The sequence below is a fragment of the Labrus bergylta genome, chromosome 13, assembly GCF_963930695.1.
Source record: "Labrus bergylta chromosome 13, fLabBer1.1, whole genome shotgun sequence".
NCBI lineage: Eukaryota > Metazoa > Chordata > Actinopteri > Labriformes > Labridae > Labrus > Labrus bergylta.
In genome coordinates this window covers 1,389,690-1,414,689 of record NC_089207.1, presented here as the reverse complement: position 1 = coordinate 1,414,689, position 25,000 = coordinate 1,389,690, and the positions used below count along the sequence as shown (strand labels likewise).

Below are 25,000 nucleotides of genomic sequence, written 5' to 3'. Positions count from 1 at the left end.
AAGTTAACTATGCAGGGAGTTGAGACAGTAACTAATGTAATTCTAACTTGCAGATGGTTTCATTTTGATGCATATGAACAAAGCCTGAAACGAAAACGAAACTTCACCTGGATGATGTTTGAACTGTTACATCAGAATGACTCACCTATAAGCTCGGCGATGGCGCTGAAGGGCCAGGTGTGGCTCGTGGAATTGGTGTGAAGAAACTTGGGACAGAGCTGCAAGAGGAGCAAAACGAAGACGCAGACTTTGACTTTTCAGAGGACTCTTCTCTGATATACAGGAATGCTTTTGCAGGATTTGAAACCAACTCCAGGAAGAATCAACAAGTTTTAAATAAAAGAAGAGAAGTCTGCAGACGTCAGGCTTTGTTTAGAGTGAAAGTAAAATCATCAGAATCACTTTTTACTAAAAACATTTACCTGAAAACAATGACAAGTGTTCAGAGCATTAGTGTGTTCAGCACCTCTACAGTAAACAGGAATATGATATATTATCTGAATGTTGATTTTCTGCAAACATGTGTAAGGTGGCTCATTATTCTGTCTACCTATGTTTGTGTTTAGAAGAATTAAAGTTATGACATATTCATAAAACAGCAGTGTGGTCGTGTTGACACTTCTTCTTCTTCTTTTGTTGTTGTTTTTTTTTTTTTTACCCAAATTTAAATAAATGGATTTAAAGATTAAACACGAACAGTGTAAAGACATTTTCGGCATTTTTAATTTTTGTTTGTTTTAAATACTTTCTGAAAAGTCAGTTAAGGTTCAAACTTTTTGTTTTTAATTTTATTTTTTGTTTTAAATGTGGAACATCAACAACTTAGCTACGGACCCGGAAGTCAATATCAACCTTAATAAACACACTTGTAGTCTTTTACTAGAAGTCAGTGCAGCAATAAATAAATGTTGATTTAAAGCGTTATTTTAATATTAATTTTATAAATAATTTATGTTGTTTTTCTAGTTTAAACTCAGAGAGCCACTCAGCATTTTATCTATAAACACAAACCTCCAGAATGTTCCAGCCCATTGTCTACATAACAACACGTTATATGCTTTTATCTCTTTTGAACACTACATGTTAGAAACGAGCAGAAACGCCCCAAACAAACCAAAACAAACGTTTTACTGACCGTACTGAGCGGCACTCCGCGCTCTGCCTTCGCCGCCATACTTTCCGTAATAACAGCGGATGGTCTTCTTCTTCGTTATCTTTTGATACGGTAGACTAGACGCTGCAATGGCGAAATGCTGCCCTCTAACGGCGGCCATGAAAAACGCACATATTCATTATTTCAAAGTGTGCGGCATCAACACCAAAACAAAAGATCAATTTGAAGGCAAACCAAAAGCCCCTAAGCATCCAGCATGCACTGACACAGGTGGGACAACCTTATCAGATATGAAAGCAAAAACATTTTTGGTAAGAAATAGCCTACATTGCTTACCTTACATTACTGATAGGGTTTACATAATCTCAGTTTATTTAAAAGAAAACATTATGTATATTTCTTTGGTTTATTTTGGACGTGTCAGTAGATATATTGATAGAGATGTTTGTGAAAGGTTAACAATTGCTTGTGTGTTTATGGACAGATATATCTGATGTCTTCTTTGAAGAAGTATTTTTTCCCTCTACTTGTCAACAGTCTCCTCTCTGTGCGGATGAAGATGTTGCCATGTGTTTTATTTATTTATTTATTTTTATACATTTTTTAATAATTCTTGTAAAATTATTACCAAGTTTCACCAACTGAGATATGTAAATATAAATGTGTAAAGCTGAATAAAAAAAATAAAAAATAAAAATCTTTGGGTAGCAGATTCAGGGCATATCTTGTAAATTCACAAAATTGTATTTAAATCTGATCTATTCCTGTTGCCTATTTCATGCGTTTTCTATGCATTGTAAAATCCATATACCTGCCTATAATAATAATAATAATAATAATGATAATAAATTGTATTTATAAGTACCTTTCAAGACACACAAGGACACTGTGGCCCTGCAAGCAGGAGGAGGAAGACATTTTTGTTTTGTTTATGTAAATATTTATCTATGAGTTACTATTTATAGTTAAAGTTACAACATTACAACAATAGCATCAAGGAACCACCAACATGTGGAAATAACATCAAGGTTCATAATGACTGACGAGCCAACTTGATAAACTCATCAGGAGGCAGCACCACCTGAGCAGTTTTCTACTTCATGTCTTTAAGAACAGATCAAACCATTTGAGCCACAAGATCAGTTTCTTCCCCTCTGCTGTCAGCCTGATGAACACTTTTCCAGCTAGTTGTCAGGGTTACACCAAAACATTACAACATCTACATTTAACCTGTTTTAACTGACACAATTGACTTTCATAAAATCTTTGTATTTGTAGCCTAGGGGGAAAATGCATGTAGGCTAAAATATACCAAAACACTAAAGTCTTCAAACTGAGTCCAATGTCAAAGGTTGACTCACTCGCTTCAGACTCCACTGATTTATCATCTGTCCTCTGTTCAAGAAAAACATCCACTACTATTGTTAGATAGGCAATGACTTTTCACACTAATCCATATGGCTCTATAACCTCTACGTGTCGCGCTGTCCTCTCCATCTAAAACAATCGATTGCGCGTCTACATCCATATTTACGGTAGAGCATTTAGGCACCGTCAAGGATTTTGTGCTTCATTAACCCTTTCACGCATACTGATCACTACAGTGGACAGCTGTTCAAAAGATGACTTCTCCTAAGTGCACAGGTTTTGATGGAATGGTTTCTCATCAGCCACTCCAGTGAACTTTAGCAGGTCAGCCCACACACTGTCATCCATTGGCCAGCAAAAATGTCAAGGTGGCCGATGTAACTCACAAACGCCATGTGGTTCAGATATTTCATGCAAATCCTGTTATTCTAGAAGAGCCTTGCAGGTCACATCAAGTCTGCAGCCAACCAGAAGTCATCAACTGCAGGAAACAGAGAGAGGATTCAAAGTGAGAGTCTGCCTCACAACATACAGCAGTCAGTATGTTTCTGTGTGTCTGTCCATCTGTCATTAACAATCTGTCTTTCTGTCTGTAGAGTCTTGGAGGGATTCTCTTTATTCTGTGTTTAGGTTGCAACAAAAACAAGAGGTTTATGTCCTCACCACGAGCCTGAATTATTTGACACCTTGACCATATAAAGGTCAAAAACTCAAGCAAGACAGAGACGTGGTTCTAAAAGAAAATTAAAATGAATGAATGAATGAATTAGTTGACCTGGAGATGTCGAATTGCAATAAAAAAGTTATGGATTTATAGTCAAGTGGGAGATTAGGCAGTGATAGATCTCTCTATATCAGGCAAGCAGACATTTTTATGTTATTTTTGAATATTGCACAGATCAAATAGTTTTTCCACATTGTCTTACATTAAATGCAATCAGCCGTTAATACAGTTTGATCATGTATGGTAGCCTATAAAGTATACTAAATACTTACAGTCAAATGTCTACTGAAAGATGCAGCAACGTCTGAGATGACAGTGGGATAACGCAGAGTGTGAACTGAGGCTGCTGCAGTGATGAAGAACAGACATTAGATTCTGATGTTGATTGAATGAAATTAAGGTTTACCTGAAATTGATTCAACGATGTTTCAATATTGTGTGAAACAATAGGGCCTCGTCTTTTTCAATGACAGATCATCTTACTTTGTGACTTCCTTTGCTACTGTCATGTCGTGCTGTCATCACAACTTGACAGCTTGTTGACAGAAAGACAGACAGGTTAAACATCTGACATGAGGACAGTTGATGTGAGTCATGGTTTACGTTCCCAAAATTCAAGAAGTTACAGACAATTTGCAAAACTTGCAATCAAAGATAACAAATAAAGTTTAAAGTCATTTATGATCCAGTCAAAAGAGGGCTTGCTATTTGTACAACAATCAACATTTAAAAAACAACGATGGATAAAATCAGCACACAATAAATACCCAGCACTACACCACTGCCTTTTTTCCAACGTGTGCTACACGTGCACACAAGTTTCTTTATATGATAGTTAAAATAGAAAACATTGGCAAATTTCCTCACACACATTTAAGGAATCAAATCATATTACTGACCACTTTCGGCTAACTTCAGTTCTAAAAACAAACATAATGTATTTCCCAAACACCTGGTGTGGGGTCTTATGTCTTAACAGAAGTAAATGATGTAAGTACATAGTCAGATATTCCAATCTTATGGTCCTTGAAGTATGTACAGCTTATACCCAATCTTCTGAGGATCGCAAACCAAAATTTGAAGTTTCAGGATAAATTAGGTAAATGATTCAGATAATTGTCTTGAATATCTACCAACCCGGGTTTCAGGAAATGCATTTCAGCTTTAGTGAAGGGAGCTGCTCTACTCATCAGTGTTGTAAAACTAGATTATATAGCCTATACTGATTACGTGCTACCTCATTTGTAGTTATAAATCCATTTCCTGTTGTCATGATGTGTTGTCTTGGAAGTTGACCAAACACCCCAAACGTCCTTCCATGCAGTCTCATCCTTCATCTCCTCCTGAATGTTACAACATTTGTAGTGAAGTGAACAAACTAAGCTTTAACTGTCATCTTTTCATTGTATAAGCCTGTTTTGATTATGGTGCATTATGATGTAACATTTCATATTATGAGGTGCACAGAAATGCAATTTTCTGTAAAAGGTGGACAACTTAACACTTCCCTGCAGCCTAATCTGAAATAATGAGATTAGATGAGATGAGATGAGATTCAACTTTATTGTCATTACACATATACAAGTATAGAGTAACGAAATGAGGTTTGGCATCTCACCAGAAGTGCAAATAAGCAGAAAGTGCAAGAGTCTGTGCTATGTACAGTAATTACAAAATTTACAGATGTAGACAAAAAAAGTGAATTATTAGGTATATATGGCTGGATTAATGGGATGCTATAAATATAAATAAATGCTATAAATATAAATACATGCTATAAATATAAGTGTATTCTTAGGATTGTAATATACAGATTAAGGTGCAGTGAGCATGCTATACTAGTTTACAGATAATATAAAGAATATGGACATAATATGAACATACTATAATACAATAATACAGATGGATGAGAGATGTGTGTGTGTGACCAGGAGGAGTGGTGGGGGGATGATGGGTGTGAGGTGATATGTAGGGGAAAGGGGGGTCAGCAGGGTGCGGAGAGAGAGAGGGAGAGAGAGAGAGAGACAGAGTTCAGAGTTCGGGGGGTAGAGTTCAGTAGAGAAACAGCTCTGGGGAAAAAGCTGTTCCTCAGTCTGCTGGTTCTGGTCCGGAGGCTTCTGAAGCGCCTACCGGAGGGCAGGAGGGTAAACAGTCTGTGGGCAGGGTGGGAGGAGTCTTTAAGGATGCCGTGAGCTCGCCGCAGACAGCGTGTTCTTTGGACATCCTCAATGGCAGGAAGTGGACACCTTGTGATGCGCTGGGCGGTTTTTACCACCCGCTGTAGCGCCTTACGGTCTGTGACAGAGCAGTTTCCGTACCAGACTGAGACACTGCTGGTCAGGATGCTCTCGATCACACAGCGGTAGAAGTTCATCAGTACAGCTGAAGACAGGTGGTGTCTCTTCAGTGTCCTCAGGAAAAAGAGGCGTTGATGAGCCTTCTTAACCAGACTGGAGGTGTTAGTGGACCAGGAGAGGTCCTCTGTGATGTGGGTCCCCAGGAACTTGAAGCTGGAGACACGTTCAACAGCCATCCCGTTGATGTGAATGGGGTTGTGCGTGCTTCCTCTTTCTCTCCTGAAGTCCACGATGAGCTCCTTCGTCTTGCTGGTGTTGAGGAGCAGGTTGTTGTCAGCACACCAGCTGTACCTCCTCCCTGTAGGCCGTGTCATCGTTGTTGCTGATGAGGCCAATCACCGCCGTATCGTCCGCAAACTTGATGATGGTGTTGGATCCATGTACAGGTCTGCAGTCGTGGGTGAAGAGGGAGTAGAGGAATGGGCTCAGCACACAGCCCTGTGGTACGCCTGTGTTGAGTGTGATGGTGGTGGAGCAGGTGTGTCCTGACCTAACATACTGGGGTCTGTTGGTCAGAAAGTCCATTATCCAGTGACGGAGGGAGGAGTTGAAGCCCAGGTCTCCGAGTTTAGTGTTCAACTTGGAGGGGATGACAGAGTTGAATGCTGAGCTAAAATCAACAAACAGCATTCGTGCGTATGTGTTGTTATTGTCCAGATGAGTGAGCACAGAGTGCAGCGCAGTGGAGACTGCATCCTCTGTACTCCTATTGCTGCGGGAGGCAAACTGGAATGGGTCCAGTGTGGGTGGGAGGCAGTTTTTCAGGTGTGCTAGGACCAGTCGCTCAAAGCACTTCATTATAATGGGTGTGAGTGCCACAGGGCGGTAGTCGTTCAGGCCTGTCGGGCTGGAGTCACTGGGACAATGGAGGTGGCTTTGAAGCATGCTGGCACAGCTGCTTGGGCGAGGGACAGGTTGAAGATGTCCGTAAAAACCCCAGTGAGCTGCTCCGCACATGCTCTAAGCACGCACCCGGGGGTGCCGTCTGGACCAGCAGCCTTTCGAGCGTTGATCCGGCTCAGTGCAGCGTGGACGTCTGTGGAGGTGGAATTTTGTTATTTTTATTTTACAATATATTATATACAATAAATATTTTTTATTTATTTACATATATTTTAATTGTCCTGATTTATTCCTGTATTTAATTTAACTTAATTATATTTTTTTTTGTCAGGTCTGTTTTTTTTTTTCTGTTTGTTTTTATTTGTCTCGCATTGATAGTGTTTCCTTTGTTGGATATTGTTCTATATCAGTTATTGTCTGGTATTGTACTGTTGTAAAACATTTGAAAACAATAAAAATGTTGGTCCTAAGAAAAAAAATATTATGAGGTGCAGGAAACACAATGCTCCACCTGTTGGGAAATCTTTAAATTGAATGACCTCCAATCTTACTGACTGACCTGTAATTTGTGTAAGTCCTTTCATTGCGAAAGCGAAAGAGAAACAACAGAGTACATGAGCGTAATGTTTAATTTGAGTCTTCTTTATGTTAATTAAAACATGACATGGTCCTTTTTACATCCAAAATAAATTACTTAAGCATTCAGCTCTATGGAAAAAACCACAAAAGCACAAACAACTACAAAGAAAGGCAGTTTCCCTTGAACACCAAAAAATGACAAGCGTCTATTTAAGCGAGGTGCACTGAACAATCTTACAAAAGGGCTTTCCCATTCAGCAACATACTCATAAAACCTTTAACATGTATTATACCCAAAGGCTTGTGAGGTCCCATAATGATGTATTCAAAGACGATTAGCATGAAAGTATCTTGACGACAGACGTATACTGTAGATTTTACATTCTCGGTCAGATGGATGCGAGGAATAGAGCCAGAGGTTAAGCCATTAACAGAACTGAACGGGGTAACCTCACAGTGAATCTGTTACCTGATACCAAACTGAAATATAAACCCTAGAACAAATGTTATCATAAGGTGCATACATACTCGGAATGAAAGTTGAACTGTTTCAGCTGTAACACGTCTTCAGCCCAAAACAATAAAAGGAAAAAGACAGTGAGTGATTCAATCTCAATGTGTCAAACATTTTACAACGGGATGATGATGCTCATGCTTGACAGGAAAAGAGAATTTAATTAAAATAAATACTTGTACCCTTTTAATTTATAGTTTCCCATAAAGTCCATTGTTTAACAAAGTCCCTTACATTTTCCAAAACAGATTTAGTGTGAGAGCACCTCAGAGATGCTTTTATTATGTAGGTAGGTCAAGTTAAAAAGTTAAAAGATAAACACAATTTCATTTGTTTTAGATGACAATACAACAATATCACCAGTTGTTCCTATTTAATGTTTTCCACTGTGACGGCTGCAAGTTAAAAAGAGGATTTGGAGCTCATGAAAGCTTCATGCTTTAACTCTCCAAAGAGTCCAGGAACTCTTCTTCAGTGATTTGCTCCAGCCTCTTCAGAACTGTCTCTGAATTGGATGCCGGGTAGTCTGCGACTGGGAAGTGATGCATGGAGTCGCTGTAGGGTGGAGGGCACTGGAAGGAGCCGCAGAGGATGCGGAGGAACGGCAACAGCTGGGTGATGGAGGCGAGGGAGTGTTGGGTGAGGAGGGGGAACTCCAAATGCTCTGTGGAAGATTCCTCACTCAGCCCATTCAGAGTCTAGAAAAACAGCACAGGACACCAAGGAGGGAAAGGTGAACAATAGAACAACACTCACAGATACAAGTATTGTATTGTATTGCAATACAAGTGTGCAATATTAACCTTAACCTTCAGACTATCTATTTAAAAAGCAACGTTAGGCGCCCTCGTGACAAAACATGGCAGCCGTTCATAAATAAAAATAGGATACAGTAATGTTTTTTCCTACTTTGATTGACTTCATTTTTTAACCAACTCCAGCTCTGTTGATTGATATAAAAAAAAGTATTCATTTTCAGGATTTTAACCCTTTAAATGCCAGTTTGAGTACTTAGCGCCCCCTGTAGTTTTGTATGTAAAAAACACAAAAAAATGATTAGTTTTCATATACTTAATGCAAATTAGATTTCCTTAAACGGAGTTATGGCAGCCATGGATATATTAAAGATGAGCAACAAATAAGATTTAAATGCATTCTTAATTTTTGATAGGGTGAGATTGAAAAAAATAAACACCCTTTATGTGTCTTTGTGGCAAAAAATGGAGTGAGGATCGACAGAAGGTTAAAAACAAAAAACAGTGTGATTATATAATGTGAAAAATATGTGTGCAATAACCTCAGGTGCAATAAGAGATGTAGAAAGTAGAGACACGAAAACATATTTATATTTTCATTGTTATTTTTTTGTATTATATCTTTGCTTTAATACAGTGTATAGCTTCTGTACAGTTTATTTATTTTTTCTTATATTCTATTTTATAGATAGTTTTAACTTTTGTGTAGAAGCTGACTCAGGGAGAACACACAAAAATTCCAATGTACCTGTACTGTCCTGTACCTGTGCAAAGGCAATAAACATCTATTCTATTCTATTCTAGATGTTGCAGCTGATTTAGAATGGTTAAACTATCGACGTTGAAGTACAATGGCTGTCTTATCATTTTTTAATTTAACATATGAGCTCACCCCGTATCGCTGCTGTATTCCTTCCAGGACTCTGACGACATGGGGAATGCATTCCTGCTCGCCTTCCATCAGCACAGTCTCTACAGGGCCGCTGTAGCGCTCCACATCCACCTCAGGGACGAATGCCCAACGGTACCTGACACAGGAACAAATAGTTACACATTTAAAAGGTAAGGCAAACTAATTAATGCTATGACATCATCCTTTGTCAGGTGCTCTTACATCTGAAAGAGCGGTATCTTCTCTGGAGGGAAAGCCAATGAGGTGTCCAGAAACTTGCAGGCTGAAAGGTACATGTCCAACTCAGCTGGAGAGAAATTCACTGGTCCATTTCTGTCAAGGGCGCTACGCACCACTTTAGCCAGCCTAGGTGTTGTTCAGGTAGGCAAAAAAAAAAAAAAGTAAGTGTGTTATAATTAAAGGTGGCAACAGTTTGTCAATGGAATAGGATTTTGCGATTAAATTTCTCAGCTTACTTTGAGACGTCTTTTTCTGTCTGCAGAGTTTTCTCTAGACGTGTAAATGTGCGAATCTGAAAAAATAAAATAAATACAGACATTTAAGTTGTTTTCATACATACACTAAACTCCTTAAGAAAGAACTAGTTGTCTAACGTTTGCATTGAGGCACTCGTTTTGTCCAGAATCGAGAATGGGACGGGTATTAGTTTATTTTAGAAATACACACTTTTCAATGTGAAGGTAGAAGTCAGGATAATCTACTGCAGGCGCATAGTTGGAGGTGATGATGTGTTTATGTCACGCGACCAGTGAGTGACCAGTGAGTGACCAGTGAGTGACCAGTGAGTGACCAGTGAGTGACCAGTGAGTGACCAGTGAGTGACCAGTGAGTGACCAGTGAGTGACCAGTGCGATCATTATAGAGCACATATTGAAGATGCTCATGTCCACTCTTCTGTTGGTGCTGTGAATATGTTCAAAATCAGGTAGCATGGATATTAAGCAAAAACTGTCATTACAGTCAAACATCACTCTGCCGTCTTGGATATCTTATGAAATTAGATCACTGCTTCCTTTTTTACATCATGTGAAGCCTCCTAAGACCCCTCCTCCTTCAGACAGGGAAAACACTGTGAGGGACTTATTTGATTGAACCAGATAAATAACCTTAGTTAACCTCAGTTAAAACCTTAAGAGCAGCTGTAACAGTGTTGTTTTTTTCTAAAACCTGACTGATACTTAGACAACACATTATTGGCATCCAAAACATCCTTCAGTTGTTGACTAATCATTTTTTCAAATACTTTTGTTTAGAAATTGGTCTGTAATTGTTTAATGATTGTAACATGAACACTCAACGGTCTGGGTGTCCAGAAGTTTTCTAGACATTTTTTTAGGACAAGATTGCATAAATAAAAACATAAATAAAAACAGCTGAGGTTTTGTTTAATGAAGCGGTTGTACAGTAATGGTGCTGTGTAAAGCCAGACCCATCAGTGTGTGTGTGGGATCTTACCAGTTCTGTGACCATGATCGGCCAAAGGGACGTGAGATGCTGGGAAGAGATCCGCAAAAGGAGAACCCGAAACATCAAAAAAATCTGGGCTGAAACAGCGGGGCTCGGGTTCATACGCAAAGTCTCAGTGAGACGCTCTGAAAGGAGGGAGGAGGGGAGTGAGGTGTTAGAAGAACAAGGTCAATTTAAATATATCAGAATCAGAATCAGAATCAGAATCAGGATCAGAATCAGAATCAGAATCAGAGTCAGAATCAGAATCAGAATCAGAATCAGAATCAGAATCAGGATCAGAATCAGAATCAGAATCTGGGTTTATTGCCAAGTACATTTACACATAAAGGAATTTGACTTGGTGTATTGGTGCTAAACAATTAACAAGGAAATAAAACAGAACTAGAAACAACTTAAATAATACAGAATAAGAAGATATTACAATATATAAAATAGAATTTAAAAATAGAAAATAGAAAAAACACAAAATGTACAAAAGGTGTAATGTAGGAGCTGTGCAGTGGACTAAAAGAAAAAAATAATCTTAGTGTGTGTAACTACTCATATTTCCCACTTAAATGAATATTTACATATAAAAAACAAGAACAGAAATATCTGGTACCATACCTTGGATGAGGGGCAGATACAGATGGTACTGATCCTGTTCTCCGCTGAACATGGCAAACGCCTGGCGCTTTAGCAGCATGGGTTTCTGGTCTACGTTATTGAACAGTTTCAGGGAGCCACTCTGCATACCTGCAGTAGAAATGTACCCAGGTTTGTGACAGATTACAGGATGCTATGGTTAGCTATGGTTATGCACACGTTTGAAACTTTATTTACTTGATTTGAAAAGTAACACATCTGACTTCTGTGTCACAGTGAACCCCTCTCCTTTACTAAGGGTGTGGTCACACTGGCAAAGTTGTCCAAGCACGATTGTCTGGGCCAAGGAAGTGCGTCGTGCTTGAGCGCAGTATGGAGCGGTCACACAAACTGGACTTTAGGGGTGAAGCGTGCTTAGGCATTACGGATTGCCAGTGTGACCCGCGTCCTCAAGCACCACAAACCTTTAACAGAGACTGTACTCACTCATCAGGTCTTTAAACATCGTCTTCTCATGAGTCAGCAGGTGGTCAATGATGGATTTCCAGCTATAGAGAACAAACAGAAGTCAGACAAAGAACATTAAACATTATTATTTTTCATTTCATTTGTGTAACAAAATTAAATACTTTAGCAAGTAGCATTTAAGTACGATGGAGGATTAGCGCCATGTTAAATTTGAGCCTATTTCCTTATTAGTGAAACCTTTAGGACAAGATGCTCCATGTTCATCATTTGAGAACAGGATGCTGCTGCTCTTCTGACATAGACTAAAATAACCACTTTATTCTTTCATTCTTTAAAGACTTTAAGATTTCTACTTTTATAATTTTCGGACAGGCTGGTCTTGAACTCGGAAATCGACGAGTTTAATCTTGTAAATTTACGAGTTTAATCTTGTAAATTTAAGAGTTTAATCTTGTAAATTTACAAGTTTAAGCTTGTAAATTTAAGAGTTTAATCTTGTAAATTTACGAGTTTAATCTTGTAAATTTAAGAGTTTAAGCTTGTAAATTTACGAGTTTAATCTTGTAAATTTACGAGTTTAATCTTGTAAATTTACGAGTTTAATCTTGTAAATTTAAGAGTTTAATCTTGTAAATTTACAAGTTTAAGCTTGTAAATCTAAGAGTTTAATCTTGTAAATTTACAAGTTTAAGCTTGTAAATTTACGAGTTTAATCTTGTAAATTTAAGAGTTTAATCTCGAAATAAGAAAAAATGAAAAAATGTAACGAGGCCCTAATCCTCCGTTGTAGTATTGACATATAAACAGTACTAAGAAAAGGAGTAAGTCATAGTTATTCTAACTTTGATTTCAGGCTGTCATGTGAAAGATGAACGTGTCACATCTCTTCTGTCTCTCTCCTCCGATGCATTAAGATACAAAAAAAGGTTTGAGTGTGGGAGAGAGAATTTCCTTTCACCAGCAACAAACAAACCTTGGAGCACAGGAAGCCTCCATGGTGAAGAAAAGGGGGTCCATGAAGAGCTCAAACACCTCTTTCTTCCACGCCCTCTTGGTGTAGGCATACCCGCTCAAACTGCTCAGCAGCTGAGCACCGGCTTCAAAGCTTGGCATGTTGTAGGCACTGGAAAAAAATGACAGCCCAAATTGTGAGGAGTGTATGAGGACAAAACGGATGGAAGCTGTTAGCCTTTAATATAAGCCTGCAGGTACAGCAGTTACCTGTGATTCTTCAGGTAAGGGAAAACATAGTACATGAGCCGAGAGATGAGAGGGACGGCTTTCTCCTTCTCGTCACTGCGGTAAACCATGTCCAGAAGTGGTGCCAAGACCTAGACAAGGAGAAAATGTGTTATAAGCAAACAAACAGGCAAATATCCATCCATTCACTAAAGCTTCAAAACTTACCTCAGCCAGGAGTATAAGAGCTTGCACGCTGTAAACTGAGGGAGCTGAAGAGGAAACCATGGTGCTAGCTTGAGCCATCGACTCTGACAAGAAGAGAAAGACGGGAGAGTCCGTTTGTGACTGTAACACTTTTTTTCTAAAAATTATTTTCTTTAACAGTTAGGTTTCGATAAATGCCCAATATGGGTTCCCACAATCGATAGGCTTCATAACAACTTCGATAGGCTTCATAACAACTTCGATAGGCTTCATAACACCTTTTCAGAAACCAATCGGTGACATCACTGAGACTACATCCATGTTTCATACGGTCTATGCTTTCAAGGGCTAGCAATAAAAGATGCATGTATTTGTCAGAGATGTCCAAACTTTTCATAATAGTCACCTTCAATGTCTGCGTCATCCCCGTCATCTGCTTCTGTGCACACCTGTGGCTGAACTTTGACCTCAAGGCTGCGGCTGAGCCAGCTGGTCTGCTCCAGAGACGAGCCGGCGATCCCCCCCACTGCCTCGAGGATCCGCTGAGTCACCTCCTGCACGGTAACGTCACCTTCAGTGTCACCACATTACCTCAGAAACACTGGATGATTTCAACCACACATAGCTGGAAACATCGTACCTGCATGTCTCGAGAGTCCTTCTTATTGTCCAGGTTGGGGAGCCTGTTGACAAAATCATTGAGGATTCTAAAAAAAAAAAAAAAAAAAAGAAGCAGTCAATAAACATACACATTTTAAACAAGGACACAGTAATCTGTTGCTGGTTAAAGGCTTTATATGTGATGTTTTGATCCAGCAGATGTCGCCCTTGAGCACCAGCATGAAACCAAAACAACTTGCGGTGCATTGTTGTGTTAGCATGCTAATGCTAGCGATCTTTATTCTGCTGGTATCTTCACACTGCATGTAAATTTACCTGAAATGAGCGTGATCTAGAAACACAGTTAAGCAGTGAGTACAGTATGTTATTCTTCTTTTCTCTAGTCCCTCAATTAAACAACTTTTATACACGAGGGGAGGAGTCAGCCGGCCGTCCTGGCGATGTAAACAAAGTGAAGATAGGACTCTGAAAACTCTGAAAACATCACAGACAGTGGGACTCGGGTGTTACACCCATTGTAGACAGTCATGACTCACAGAGTTATTTTCAGAGGAGATACTTGATTTCTACATTTAAGTGTGAAAAATCACATTTAAAGACTTTAAGCACAGAAGTCCAAGCACAACTTATAACATAACTAACATAAAGACAGAACTGACCCCAGCAGTAAGAAGTGTCCAGGTGGGGCCAGGTTGAGCTGAACAGACTCCCGTAAAAGACTGAGGAGGGTAGCAACGTTTTCCTGCAGCACCTGAGCTGAAATACTGCACACAGAAACTTAGAGATTATTCAAAACTAGAACACATTTGTAATGGTGGTCTTAAACCTGAGATGGGTCTTATATTTCCTACATACCTCTGGATATAAGTGTAGCTGAACTGCAACATGGGAATATCTACCAGGGTTGACTTCTTCTAGAGAGAAAAGTAAAAATTGTTACAAAGATGAAGGAAACTGACTTAAGAACTTCCAGAATAAAAGCTTCAAGCATCTTAAATGTGTGCAGTTCTGTTCACCTGTTCTCCTTTGATCTGATGAGGTTTTTTCACCACTTCCTTGACCAGTTGTAAGATGGTATCTGTGTGCAAGGTGTGCAGGGATTTCACCAAATCCACAATGGTCAGACGAGACTCACTGGCAACAGGTAAGACCTAAAGAAAAACAAAAATATGTTTTATCTACCAGTTGGATTGATTTGACAGGTTGTTGGGTTTTTTTAAAAACATGACGCAGTTCTTACTTTGTTTTTATGTCTCCTTTTACTCTTTCTCCTGCTCCACACTGCTCCCAGTGAAGCCATAAGCTGAACCCCATACTGAAGAGTTAGAGGAACCAGGAACTCCAGTATCCGCTGCTTTAGAATCTACACATGCACACAAATTGTTATTTTCTGACATATCAAAATACTAAAACATGTTCAGGACTAAAAAGGATGAAATATGCAAACATAAAAAAACATACAAGTATGTATTTTTTACCAGATATGTCATCACTTACATTTGTGATGCCATAAAAAAAAGCTGAAAAATTGTATTTATATAAACACCCACCTTTGTGCTTTTAAAATAGACAGAGGTAGAAGAGTGTCTGCTGCTCTGACCAGAGTCAGACGTGCGCCTCTGAAGCTCCTCCCTCATGACAACACCCCATAACAACGCCATACTGCTCAGCATGTGCGGCAGTTCTTCAATCACAGCGCTGCGTGCATTACGGACGTCCACAGGATCACAGGCGACCAACGACTGACGGAGAGGACGACAGGAAAAACGTTGGGTATCATTAAAGTAAGAAGACACATGCATAGCAGTGTGTCTTTGTGCGTCTTCATGTCTCACCCTCTTGTTGTCCAACAGACAGTGGTGTGTGATGGAGGTCAGGCCTTCGAGCAGAGTCAGAGGATAGTCCGGGGAAATGTTTTCTCTCCTCCCACTCAAGCTGTTCACGAGACAGAAACGTAGAGCAAACATTTCATTGAAAGCACCGTCATCAAATCTGATCAGCGGCTGAATTCTGCAATTCAAAGATCAGACTTTTGGAACTATCATCATCATCATCATCAACCTTTATTTAAGTTCTCGGAGAGATCATTGAGGGCGACCCTCATTTACAATGATGCCGAGAAAACATACAGAAATGATAAACAACGAGAAATGAGATAAAGCTACTACAGAAAATAAAATCAATAAAAGAGCAATAAGAACAATAAAATATAAACACAAATTACTACAGTGATAAGTCAGTAATTAAAATCAGATAAAACAGTTACAGTCAGGTATTGGGCGGTTAAAAATAATATTTCTATTAGAGGGAGGGATATATTGGAGGAATTCTTTTCTTTGCCCCCCTCATTGCCATTATTCTTCACTTATTTGTATACTTTCTGTGTTGTGGTAATCCAGGGGAGAGAGATGATTCAATCTTTGTTTGCTCCTTTTGTCTGCTGTTTTCATCCCTTCTTTTAAAATGTATTGTATAAGGAATTATGTATATGATATATACTGTGTATGATTCTCCTCTCCTGTATATTTGTGGGCTGTTATTAAAACCACAACATCTTGTTTTTTCCCTTATTGTAAGTGACAATATTTAAACATAAATAATAAAAAACGTATCACAAAAAATCTAAATATTGTCATAAAATTCTGTTTTCGAGCTTTACCTCTGATTTGTTTTTCCTCCGTCATGCTCGTAAAGCTTTACCAGCTCGTCCAAGTTTTTGCAGATCTGGCTGATGAGTGGAGCCACAATGATGCCCAACGAGCGCCCCAGGTACGGCAGACAGGAGACCAGCAGTGAGACCCAGTGGGGGTGCATGGCGTAGCCGTACTGCGGCTGCAGGGACCTGGCCGCCGCAGACACAAACATTCCCTGGGCTATGATTGGATGGCTCTGGACGTACTGAGCTGCCTTGATGGACTGCTGAAAAAGGACTGAGGTTTGCCACTCTCGAGCGAGGGGGGTGCTGGCTGTTGGGGTTTCACGAGGCTCCCCTGGTTGGCCGGAGGCTCCACCTGACCCCGCTGCAGCTCCACCTGGACAAATATGGTGCTCCAGGACGATGAGAGCCTGGAGGAGTTTCAGTAACTCCATTTGTAAAGTGTACTGTTCCTGCCCCCCTCCTGTTCCCAGATTCACCAGACTCTCCTCTGACAGGCTTCCCTGCTCACCCAGCACCTCCACAACCTTGGGTGGTCCCTTGTCTGTCCCCCTTTGGCTGACATACATGGATGCAGAAAGTGTAAGCAGAGCATATTGCTGCACCTTACATCCTGAGAGGAGCTTGCGAATCGGCTCCAGACTCCCACTGCCCTGTTGTCCGCGCGCCATGCAGCCGAGCTGATTCACCATGTGGGTCAGCACCTCCACGCTCTTCACCTGCACCTCCCGGTTCCCCTGAAGGTCGAGAGGACCCAGACTCACATAAGAGGGGTAATGAGAGCGCAGGAATCGCAAACACAAGGACACAAGCAGTTCAATGAGCAGGGACGGGGGCATAGACGACGGCGAGGAAGGAGAGAGAAGCCCGCTGTAGAAGCCTTTACCGTCCTGAGCCTGTTGGTGGCGCTGCAGGAGGTTGGAGACCAGGTTGAGATGTGCGGCAGAGCTCGTGTCCAGAGAGGTGGAAGACAGAGCATCCACGAGGGGACACTCAGCGCTGCTCTTCAGAAGGCTGTCAAGAAGTGCCAAGCCCTGCAGGAGGTGGCGCCAGCCGCCCGCAGCGGGATACAGCAGCACATGACGGAACAGAGAGTCGATGGCCTCCCTCTTCTCTCGCTCCTGTTTCAGCAGGCGGGACCGGGCGATGGCCTCCAGCTCTAAATCCTCCTCGTCCTCACTCGACAGTGAATCAGAAGCCTGCGTGCGCTCGGACTCCGCCCTGCGCAGGCCGTTGACCACGCCTCCTTCATCGGTGCTGCGGAATGGAACGGATCCTGAGCTGGAGTTTTCAGTGGATACCTGGGCGCCGCTGGTGTCGGCTGACTCTGTGTGTTCACTATCAGCTTCTTCCTCCTCCTCCTCCTCCTCGTCTTGTTTATCCTCCTCTTCCGTCTCTTCACTCTCACTCCTTGAAACCGCTAAGCCGCACGGCGTCTGGGTTGACTCGGCGCCGCAGTCTAACTCCGCCCACAGAGCCTCTCGGTCCACAATGTTCATGAGATTCAAAGTGGTGACCTCTGTCGCCATAGAATCTGCGGATGTCCCAGAAGTTTTGGTGGAGCTTCGACTTCTGTTGCCTTGAATTTTCAGGTCAACTACAAGATAAGAAAAAAATAAAATTGCCATTTATTCAGAAACACTACACATGCAACTCACACACCAGTAGATGCTCTTACCAGCAGTGAGGTTCTGTTTGATGCTCTGAATAGAGCAGCGCTGAGTGGACGGGTGAAGCAGCAACAGCAGAATAGGCTCCAGGATTCTAATCACATCACCGAGGGAAAGAGCCCTGACGAGCCAGCACTGAGCTGCTGCGCTTATCGAGCCGTCTGTACAGCTCAGACTGTCCACCACGACGCACAGAGACCTGAAGGAGAAACACATGGAGCAATCATGCTTCAGCACAGTACGGGACAACTGGGCCTCCCTCAGACGGAATGGTTTTGTTAGAGAAAATGACCAAAGAGAAGATTATACTTTTATGTTTCTCATGATGGATGAACTGATATAAAGAAGCAGGCTATGTCTTGAGTCTTATTAAATCTGCAGCTTTTGCATTTTTTTGCAATCTGCATCAAGTTCATCATTTTATGTACACCGACATCACATATTTACTTATTAGGGTTAGGGCATGAGTGCAGTTTTTATCTGCTCTACTTCTGAGGTCTGAGGTAATAAAACAACAACACAACTGCACAGTGGAACTTATTCCAACTTTTCTTTTGCTATTTCCCACTATGCACTGATGCCTACTTGTGTTGCAGGTTAATCCACTATCAGAGGGAGACTAACACACACAATTAATCAGGAAAGTCTCAGGGACAGAGGTACATAAAGTAAAACATTATCTACCATTCATTTTTCTGAACGAGTCTGTTTCTTTCTAAAAGAGAGAGGGTAATGGTGGATCTAATGTTTATTACAGGCGAGGCGTTCAATTGCTCTGTTGGAAAAATGTAAGTAGTCCCTCTCTTGGACGTTGGTTAAAAGAATTATCAGTAAGTCTGGCTCTTGAAAAACGTACATATATAGTTAGGAAGAAAGCTTCAGAATTTGGTAAATTTGGGAGGTTTTTTTGGAATTTGTTAAAAATGCTGACTTGGACAATTTATTGAAAGCATGAATGTGAACTGTGAGAAATATGTGTCAAATGTGACTGTTTATTATTTCACTTATTTATTTTTTCATTTGTATTTTACAAATTACTTTAATTATTCTTGTGTTATTGATGTACTGCCACATGTTCTATTTTTGGAGGGTTGTTTCATGTCATACTTTTGTTACATGCATATATTGTACATGTCCTGATAAATGTGAAATTCAATAAAAATATGTTTATAATAATTTTTCTTAATGATGAATTGCTTCTGCATGCTGATGTACGAACCTGTCAAAGGAGCGATTGAGAGACATGGTCCTGTTGTTCTGGATCTCTCGGGTCAGGTGCCACAGTACTGTGAAGCGGTGTAGTGCTTCCAGCCTGACAGACTGGGGGGAAACAAACACAGGGCAAGCATGGCTACATTTCCTATAAGGTCCTTTAAGGATTCCAGGAGAACCTTAAAATGTGTTAACACATTGTGGTTGATTATCTGTGCCGATATATTCACCTTGTCCTTGTGCAATAGTGCCTGGCATATGATGTCTTCACAGATGGACGCTGATGGAGCCAAACAGTGAAGCCTGTAGAAGAGCTCCACACAGGAAATGTGCTGCTCTCTCCGCTCGGTGTCCAACTGGCTCCACAATACCTGGGACACCCTCTGAATACAATTTAAAAAAAGTAACAAAAACTCAAAACAAAATCTTTATTTTTACTACAGCTCTGAGTTACAACATTTTTCTATTTGACATTCTAACCTGAAAGAAATCTGTTCCCTCCTCTATGGCCTGAAGCAGAGCGGGGTAGATGGGCGGCACAGTGACCATCTGGAGACGTCCACTCAGAGGGTTGGAGCTTGACGTCTGGTAGCGTCTGTGTTTGTCCTCGATGACCAGTGCTAAGGACTGGGAGTGGTTGATGAGTTCCAGCAGGGAGGCCACTGCAGTGTGCTGGATGTTGTAGTCTCTGGACAGGCAGCACAGGGTCATCAAGGACCTCAGCCAAACAGGCAGCCTGTCCACCTCACTGCCTGTGGAAAACAGAAACAATTGAATTACACATATATGCACTAAATCCGATTCACACAGTAAGGTATTTTAAATTGTTGTATTTTTAGGAAGTTTTCTTTTTAATCAGAGTGTTTGAGAGCCTGAGCCAAAAAGCGGTTGAGCTACAAAATATAATATAACAACATAAATCAAGAGTGTCTTCATTTAAACACAATCTTGGCAGACAGTCCTATCAGGCAAAGTTGCATCAGTTAAAATAAATCTGTCAATACAGATTCATGTTTCAACGGGTGAAGTATCCCTTTAATTATTTCACTTTAAGCCGAGAAGGACGTAACACTGTTTTGGTAAAAACAGCTGGACTTTAAAAGTTGTGCTGACCTGTGTTCCCAAACATGTCCGTGTGGAGAGCCTGGGTCTCCTCTTCCGTCAGGTACACGGGAAAAGTGGTGCACTCCAGCAGCAGGTGGCAGGTGGCAGTGAAGGCCTGTCGACAGGCTTCAGAGATCTCCGCCCTGCCTCGGGGCATGTACCCCGCTGCCCAGTCCAGACACCCGTGCACCTTCTTCTTCTTCTCGGTGGGCGCTGCTTCCAGCTGGACGTCCGATGACGGGTGGGGTTTAACTTTGGTTGAAGTGAACTGTTCAGTTTGTTTGTCTTTTATTTCCTGTCCCCCGGTGACCGGTGACACTGTGTTCTGATCCACAGGGGGAGTCGTTGTGTCAGGAGGTTGGGGTACTTCCTCCACGCCCCTGACATCCTCCACCTGCACCAGCAAATATCTGAAACACAGTAGGAGGAGTAAAATGACTCAGAAAACTAGAAGAGAGGTCAACACACAGTGACTTTGATAATGGCTTTTTGTAATTTACCTCGTTGTTATAAAAGCCAGGATGTCCTGCAGACACTTGTTCATGGTGTCTACGCTGCCCCCCCTCCTCCACACTCCTTCACCGTCTTTGTAAATTCCATTTTCCCCCGCCGTCGGCCCGAGTCCTGGTGGGATTTGTTGCTCCGAGGGTGAGGCGCTGATACCCAATCCACTGTCTTCAGATCTCAGCGTGGGGTAGAAATTACCCGCATGCGCTCCCTCATCTCCTCCGTTCAGCTCCTCCTCTTCATGATGACCATTAACCTGATCAACACCAGCATCTTTCTTGCCCTCGATGTCCTGAAGAATAAAAAAATACGATAAGTCAGTAAAAAAAAAAATCACATAATGTTTTTTAATTTTAATTTTTGTTCCAAGTTAACAAGTGAGGACTTGGGCAAGACAGTATGAATAAGATCAAATACAAGAATGTAAAAGGCACAGGTACAGTACATAATGGATTGTACATTTTAGTCTTTATCTTTGTATAAATCACATTTTCTCCAATATTGTTCTCCCTTCTCCTTTTAGAAGTCGCAGGACAAAAGTCATTTTTTCCATAAAGCTGATGGAATTCACAATGTTCCTCAAGAGTCTCATGGTAGGAGGGTTCCTCTGAAGCCAACGTTTAGAATCTTTAAAAGGTATATGTCCTTTTTACCAAGACCTTCTGGAATCTTTTAGAGGTAGAGGGATGTGAAAGAGAAATCCAATGTGATGTTCAGAGTCTCTGCGATTAATAGTTTCACATCTTTCCAGAAGGGCTCAAGACGTGGACAAGACCAAAAAACATGTACACAGTCTGCCGAGACCACTCCACATCCCCTCCAGCATGAGGCTGGAGAACCACTTAAAGGGACACTTCACCCATTAGCATTAATCTTTGTATCATTAGAAACCTGGTAGTATTTTTGAATGGTCGTGCATCCCGCCCTCATTTTCCCCTGAGATGAGAAATCTTTGTATTTCTGAGTCTGAAAAGGAGCTTCCAGTGAGGACGAGGAGCCGGGGCCGGCTCGAGCTGGGGCGGACTGGTAGTGTCGGTGCTCTCACTGTTTGTCTCTGGACTCAGACATAGAGTCTGTTTTCTGACAGGAATTTACAAGATCAATTCTGAAAGAAATCTCTGAATCAGTTGAGGAAACAGTCTCATGAAGTAAATATGTCTGTAAATGTTTTTATTAATATATTTCTACTGCTATACTGTATATTTTGGAGAAACTGTAACGATTGGATTAATAAACCTTAGTGGGAGTGCATTCTGGGATTTGGTGTCTTCCATCCACATGAGCCAAAAAGACACTTTCTGCTTTTTCTCGGTCAAGAAGGCACCAACTTCAAAATGTATTTCACATTTCTACATATATGACCCAATGTCAACACAGATTCATGTTTCAACGGGTGAAGTATCCCTTTAATTTTGACTTCTGATTTGGGGTAATAAAAAATCATATCAGATTTTTCCAGCAGAAGTCTCGCCAACAAAAAAAAAAATTGTTGAAGTGGATTGATTTTTCCAAATCTGAAGCCATGCTTCTTGAAAAATCACATAATTTTAAAATAAATTCCAGAGGCACAGACAAACAGAATGCCTCACCTCAGTCTTCTGGCTCTCTTCCTCAGGTAACTGTAACTCCATGTCATCTATGTGTGCCCCTGCCTCAATGTCCATATAAGCCACGGGCATCTGGATCTTACTCAGGACTTTGAAGCAAGCTCGCAGGCCCTGTGTGACATCCTCCAGACTGACAGAGTCCATGTGGCTGGAGAGGGTCTGCAGCATGGTGCTCAGCATCTCCGGGAGGAACTGGGACTGGATGTCAACATGGAGCTCCTGTGGGGGAAAAAAGGGACATGTAGAGCAAACTGTGTGTTGAAACCTCCATTAGTCAGATGTGTCAGTCTTGGGTTGAAACAGTCAATAATTGTTTTAAATTTACATGAACTGAGTACTTGAAATGCAGGCAATGGTTCTCTATTCTGTGAAAATACTGGTGTTTACTTTACATACATGAAAAGTGTTTGTTGGATTTTAAGAAAAGGAGAACAACAACACTGTGTTTTCATAGGCATAGCAACATTATAAGAATATTTAAATTTGGATCTGCATCTTTAAAAAAAAAGTTAGCATATTTCAAAAGGGTGTACAAGTGTTTGTTTGCTTTTTTTTACCAGAGGAAGGACGTCAAGCAGGAAAATGATGAGATTGGATATCTCTGTGATGGACGGAGCGGGGTGACAGCGGTCCTGCTGAGGAGGCATCGGTGGGTCGTCTTTGTAACTAAAGTAAAGAGAGAAATAAAAGAAAAGGGCATTCTCAGTTGATACTTGAGAGTAAACAAGGACAGTCCACATGTACTAAATATGTCTTTTAAACACCACTGCTCTAATGTTGTACAGTATTTAAATACTGACTCCCTTATAATATTGCACTTTCTAGAGTTTTCTTTTTTTTTTTCAACATATTTTTATTAAAGCAAGTTCAAGACATACAGTGCAATTGGGATGCAGTCAACATTTTTCTTTTTTTTCCCCAGAAACATTCAAAAATACAGTATCACTTCTCCCTATAAACAACCCTCCCAGTCCAACAAATAGACCTCTTAGTTTAAAGACAAGAATAAAAAGTGCAAGAGTGGAAAACTCACAAAAAATAAAATACAATAACTAAATAAAAATAAATAGATAAGCATGAAAAAATAAAAGTACATTTGAGAACAGTAGTATTAAAAAAAAAAATAATAATAATAATAATACAAAATGACGAGACAAACAAATAAAAAATAAATGAACGAACAATATTAACAGGAATGAAAGTCATTTTGTGTATACAACACAAGTAAATAGACAAAACAGTATAACCTGTAAAAGAGACAGAATGTGTGTCATCAACATTTAATAAGTTTAAGTTTTAGAGTTAAACATGTAGAATTCCCTTTAATGATCAGTGTCCCCATCGTCCCTGCCATACCTGACAGCAGTGCAGAAGCGTCGGGTCATGTACTCCCACAGGTATTCACTGTTCATGGAGCTCACCAGCATGTTCATCGACTTTATGACCTCTGATGCATTCTTATTCTCTTTTACTTTACTGTAAAAGAAAAACACAACAACTGCATGATCTGTTTCTGTTTGTTTCTATTTTTGTTGAAAGTCCAATTCATTGTGTATCAGAGAACATCCTTGTTTTTGTTATTTTTTAATCGATCCCTCTTACATGGCTAACTGGTTGCCTGAGAAGCCGGAGCTGGTGATGGTTTCCTCTCCCAGCATCTCTCGACAGTAGGTGTTGAAGGCTCGGACAACTTCCAACAACACACTGCTCAGGACCACTGGACCTGTGCAGAGATATCGTCATAACCAAAGTAAAGCCTGCTAACATTAAAAATGAAACACAATAAAGAGCTTTGGATGAAGAAATCTGCACTTTGAGTTGTTTGTGACATGCACTGCTCCGTGCTGCCTGCCTACCTATCTCTGGTTTATCCAGCAGACTCATGATGATGCGAAAGGGCCTGAGGCATCCCGTCACATTTTCCGGGTCGCTCTTTTGTTTGAGTATACTAATCAGAGCCTGAGGTCGTAAAAAACAAACACTTGGAAACTCAGAGATACAGGTGACAAACAGACATCATGAGACTTTTTAAACAAAAAAACACATGACTGAGATGGGACATGTCAATAAGACTTTCTCTTCCTCTAGAAATTCTTAATTTCTTAAAATATTTACAAAAACAGTTTCGGGGACATTAAGAGCAATTTGCATTTGTTTTGCTTAAAAAAAGGAACAGAAGTTGTGCAGGAAAATCTCCCTTTTAAGTCTCTGCTGTTTACATGGTGACTCAATATTAAAACAACACAAGTCCCCGCTCCATCCAAGAAACAGTCCCAGGTATAAACCCTTGAACAACCACTACTTTTTGTTTAACACTTGTGCTTTTTCTAGTAAGAGCTTTAGATATGATTTTGGATCTATGCTGTTACCTAAGGAAGAGCCGGTCCTTCTTTCCCCCCTTTTTCAGCCTTTATGCTAAACTAAACTAAGCTAAGCTAACTTGCAAATAGCTGTTGCTTCATGACAGGAGAGAGGTATCAGACCTCCCTCTTTAACTCTTTTCAAGAATGAGAGCATTCCTACAATTTAACCTTCTTTTTTTTTAAC

The 25,000-nt window shown here is 40.6% G+C and overlaps 2 protein-coding genes across 4 annotated transcripts in view; both read right to left on the bottom strand.

Annotated features, from left to right (window-relative positions):
* Positions 1-1,187, bottom strand: part of morc3a (MORC family CW-type zinc finger 3a) — an 18,023-nt gene extending 16,836 nt beyond the window's left edge. Inside the window, 2 exon segments of the mRNA XM_020657119.3 lie at positions 146-218; positions 1,136-1,187. Of these exon segments, the coding sequence (XP_020512775.2) occupies positions 146-218; positions 1,136-1,174 (112 nt within the window). The 5' untranslated portion in view covers positions 1,175-1,187.
* A 5,830-nt stretch (positions 1,188-7,017) lies between these two features.
* The window catches only part of dop1b (DOP1 leucine zipper like protein B), a 27,342-nt gene continuing 9,359 nt past the window's right edge, over positions 7,018-25,000 (bottom strand). For 2 of the 3 annotated variants that reach the window (XM_065962422.1, XM_065962421.1), the window contains 30 exons: positions 24,310-24,412; positions 24,056-24,176; positions 23,810-23,929; positions 23,011-23,119; positions 22,436-22,672; positions 20,840-21,138; positions 20,349-20,749; positions 19,716-19,987; positions 19,466-19,618; positions 19,243-19,343; positions 18,032-18,222; positions 16,357-17,950; positions 15,533-15,632; positions 15,248-15,439; positions 14,938-15,060; positions 14,714-14,848; positions 14,553-14,611; positions 14,357-14,461; positions 13,717-13,783; positions 13,483-13,630; positions 13,098-13,180; positions 12,912-13,021; positions 12,664-12,813; positions 11,709-11,770; positions 11,244-11,372; positions 10,623-10,759; positions 9,623-9,678; positions 9,369-9,512; positions 9,147-9,282; positions 7,018-8,197 (listed from right to left, as the gene is read on the bottom strand). In XM_065962422.1, coding sequence (XP_065818494.1) covers positions 7,940-8,197; positions 9,147-9,282; positions 9,369-9,512; positions 9,623-9,678; positions 10,623-10,759; positions 11,244-11,372; positions 11,709-11,770; positions 12,664-12,813; positions 12,912-13,021; positions 13,098-13,180; positions 13,483-13,630; positions 13,717-13,783; positions 14,357-14,461; positions 14,553-14,611; positions 14,714-14,848; positions 14,938-15,060; positions 15,248-15,439; positions 15,533-15,632; positions 16,357-17,950; positions 18,032-18,222; positions 19,243-19,343; positions 19,466-19,618; positions 19,716-19,987; positions 20,349-20,749; positions 20,840-21,138; positions 22,436-22,672; positions 23,011-23,119; positions 23,810-23,929; positions 24,056-24,176; positions 24,310-24,412 — 5,895 coding nt within the window. In that variant the 3' untranslated portion in view covers positions 7,018-7,939. The remainder of the gene's footprint in view (positions 8,198-9,146; positions 9,283-9,368; positions 9,513-9,622; positions 9,679-10,622; positions 10,760-11,243; positions 11,373-11,708; positions 11,771-12,663; positions 12,814-12,911; positions 13,022-13,097; positions 13,181-13,482; positions 13,631-13,716; positions 13,784-14,356; positions 14,462-14,552; positions 14,612-14,713; positions 14,849-14,937; positions 15,061-15,247; positions 15,440-15,532; positions 15,633-16,356; positions 17,951-18,031; positions 18,223-19,242; positions 19,344-19,465; positions 19,619-19,715; positions 19,988-20,348; positions 20,750-20,839; positions 21,139-22,435; positions 22,673-23,010; positions 23,120-23,809; positions 23,930-24,055; positions 24,177-24,309; positions 24,413-25,000) is intronic. The other variant, XM_029281964.2, reaches the window with a different exon arrangement.